Source organism: Cololabis saira, chromosome 17, assembly GCF_033807715.1.
Source record: "Cololabis saira isolate AMF1-May2022 chromosome 17, fColSai1.1, whole genome shotgun sequence".
NCBI lineage: Eukaryota > Metazoa > Chordata > Actinopteri > Beloniformes > Belonidae > Cololabis > Cololabis saira.
The window spans coordinates 21,950,387-21,953,910 of NC_084603.1; the positions used below are offsets into that span (position 1 = coordinate 21,950,387).

The 3,524-nt window shown below is 36.0% G+C and overlaps 1 protein-coding gene across 1 annotated transcript; it reads left to right on the forward strand.

The window, feature by feature from the left end:
* Window positions 1-519: 519 nt before the first annotated feature.
* LOC133463643 (otoraplin-like) lies at window positions 520-2,374 on the forward strand. The gene is made up of 4 exons (XM_061745290.1): window positions 520-743; window positions 890-1,029; window positions 1,303-1,413; window positions 1,528-2,374. The coding sequence occupies exons 1-4, from the start codon at window positions 629-631 to the stop codon at window positions 1,549-1,551; spliced, it is 390 nt and encodes a 129-aa protein (XP_061601274.1). The 5' UTR covers window positions 520-628; the 3' UTR covers window positions 1,552-2,374.
* Window positions 2,375-3,524: the final 1,150 nt, after the last annotated feature.

Consider the following 3,524-nt stretch of genomic DNA (forward strand, 5'->3'; position numbering starts at 1 on the left):
TACAACCAAATCTTTTAAGTCGAAATGAAAGAATCTTTATCTGGTATAAAAAGTTTGAGTTTTTTAAAATTTTCTTTAATGACATGTCCCCTTTAAATTTCGCCAAAGTAATCTCCAGACTACACTTTTACTCGAAGTAACAATATTATTGAATTTGATTATGTGCCTGCTATATTTGTTTAAACGGATTGATAAGTAACTACTGGTTTTACCATTAAAGTTATTTCACACTCTTGTCACATTTTCTACACATTTTGCTACTGTCTTTCTTTTGTGTATAACCTAAACCATTTTCTATCTCAGTCCCCTTGATGCCACTAAAGTAAACATTTTATAAACCTATTTTGAATGTGGTTGTTTTGCAGTGGTTACATGAAGTGTGACTACAGTACTTGCTTCTGCAAAGAGAATTTCATGTGAGAAAGTTAGCCAACTCCCCTGTGCAATATGCATAGTTTCAAAGTCTGGCATTTCTGAAACTCAGCAGTGATTGGTCAGGCAAAATCTGAGGTCTGGACTCGGCCCATTTTTCCTCGGCTGAGAGTTGTTTTGGTATTTTTTGTAGCACAGTCGCCTTCAAATCTTTGCACACAAACAGTTCTCCACCGGATCCGCTCTTTCACTAAGCATGAATTATCCACTTGTGATTCTGCTCTGCGTGGGACTTTTAGACCAGACTGCAAGGGCCATCCGTATGGATAAAATAGCAGACAGCAAGCTCTGCAGTGATGCAGAATGTTCACGTAAGTCCTTATAATTTTGCTCAGTGAGGAGAATACTCTGCTTGCACTAAAAACAATAAAATACACTCACTTGATAGTATTTCCAAAAACCATTAGGTTGTGTCCTTAAAAGTTACCATGACTCTTTGTTTTCTTTGCTTTATAAGATATTCTTAGCATGACCAAGGCTTTGGATGACTTCATAGCTCCTGACTGCAGATTCATCAACATCAAGAAGGGTCAGATGGTTTATGTATACTCTAAGCTCATACCAGCAGAGGGCAACGGAGTCTTCTGGTCTGGAAGCGTATGTGCATATTTGTTGAATTTTACTTAGAAAGGTGCACATTTAAAAATCAATAATTCCATAAAAGGTACAGATGATGTTTAAAAACATAGTCTTAGTTGTTATACTTATAAAAGTGAAATTTCAAGCCTTTGGTTAAATGTATTGTTTCATTGCATCTAAAACAAACAAGCATTAAACAATTTAAAATGTTGTATAAAAGGTGCAATGAATACAACATTAAGCGTGGTGCAGTTTAATTTGCTAGAGGGGATATGTTATTTTCATTGGCAGGCGTACAGTGAGCGGTATGTGGACCAAATGGGCAGAATTGGATATTTCCCTGCAGTTGTAGTGAAAGAGACACATGTGTTTACAGACAGCCCAGTTCAAATGCCGACAACTGTGAGTATGTCTGAACGTTTAATAGGACGTGATTTAAAATGAACACTTTTTATGACAATTTGTTTTTACTCAATAGTAGGTGGTGGTCAACGTTATGTCTTGCTTTTCTTTCAGGATATGGACTTCTACTGTGACTAAGACGAGGCAGACCAAGGCTTCTCAAGTAATTTCAGTAAAACTGGCCTTCGTGAGAAAAGGGACAGTCGCTCTGTCAAGCACATGTACAAGACAATGTAACATTACATCCTGTGTTGCGTCCAGATTGAATCTTTGAGTTGCTCATGCCTTATATCTCTGATATATCTGCTCCTGACCCAGTCGTATATATGTGTATTGTTGAAGATATTTGCTTAATTAATGTTTTTCAGTATTAATCCAATTAATCCAATACTGCTTTAACTGTTCAGGATAAACGGTTACAATCTCACTGCACGTTTCTGATAGCTTTCTTTTCATCATATTCAGTAAAACATGATTAAACGAATAATGGTGTTACCTCCTTATTTGACTAACAATGTTTGATGGTTTCATGGGAGACATTTATTGGAATGGAAGATTCAAAGCCTCCCATATGCTTTGAATCAAGCTAAAGCATCAGGGATGAAACTTTGGTAGTTTGGCACTTTAGAGCAGATGTGTAAGACTTTGTTTTATCCCGGGCCAAATCAGTTTTAGTGTCAAAGGGCTGATTTTACAGCAACTGCAAGACTACTTAAATGTATAATTTTTTTTCTTTTTAAAACGATATTATATATAGTCTGGGTATTACCTAAATCTCCTAAACCTCTGCATTTAGCTCATAATAATATATAATAATGCATTACAATTGTAGAGGTGTGGCAAAGATTTGACTGACAAATTTGCTTTCAGGCCACTAAAAAACAATATACTGCATATATACTGTCTATTAAGCATTAGCTTTTGTTTCTATTTTATCTTTAAATAACTTCCCTCTTCATAAGTTTTTGTTGTTGTTGTTTTGACATTTCTGTTTCAAATCCATAACTTAAACACAAAACTGTTGCAGGAAATAGCTTGATTTAAGATGCTGCCTTTCAGTAGGTAAATGCCATCATGCAGCAGGTAACAAAATCAAGATGCTTTGTAGGACATGTAGTTATGGCTCATGTATGTGCCTGAAACAGTGTAGAATTGTGTTATAAGTACATAGTTGTCTTTGTATGCTCTCGCGAAGCAGTTAAAATAAGGTTGCAAACCAGATTTGCCCTGAATTTGACATGTGTGCTCTAGTGCATTTAGGTCTGTGTTTAAACAATTACAAGGAAGGAAGACATGAGCATTGGTCTTGCAGTTGTTGCTGCTGCCAGTCTGGGAAAGGTTGCAAGGTTATTTCTAAGCAAACAGTTTGGACTCCATCATTTTACATTGACATACATTATTCACAACTGGAAAACATTCAAGATAGTTGCCAATATTACCAGCAGGATCCCAGACATCTTGCAGTCACTGAGCTGACCATAAGCATGAGTCTAATATGAGGTCATCTGTCATGACAGCTAAAGCTTCAGCAAAATTGGATCATCCCCCCCAAAAAAGATAAAGATATTTTTTTAAACGCAACAACAAATAGCCTATACCAGCAAATCTACAACAGAGAGCTTAATTTAATGAATCATTGTGCTACAATAGTTAGAATAGTCAGACCTAAACACTGTTTGAAATCCTTTTAGAGAGTCTTATACAAGTTCTGCATACATAAATGCAAACCTCTATGAAGATAAGTAATGCTATAAAGAAGAATGGGCCAAATTTGTCCATTATGAGGTGAGACTAATAGTATCATACAGAAACTATTTCTTAAAGCTACTCCCTCAAAAGCATTTTTATTTTATTTTTTATCCCTAGAAGCTATTGGATCATGGAGGCGCATCTACTGCTTCAAAATGTTCTCTTGGTTTTGTCAGATAAATAATGACATGGTGTAAAGTGTTATTGTTCAATTGAGGCTGTGTTCAGCTGTTAAGAGCTGATAAGGACCAGCTTATGTAAAACCTTAGACCAGGAAGTCGAGGGTACTTATTTATCATGACTGTGTATCAAGAAGTGTAATTGTAATTTCACGGGTCGACATGCAGGAAAAGATTAGGATT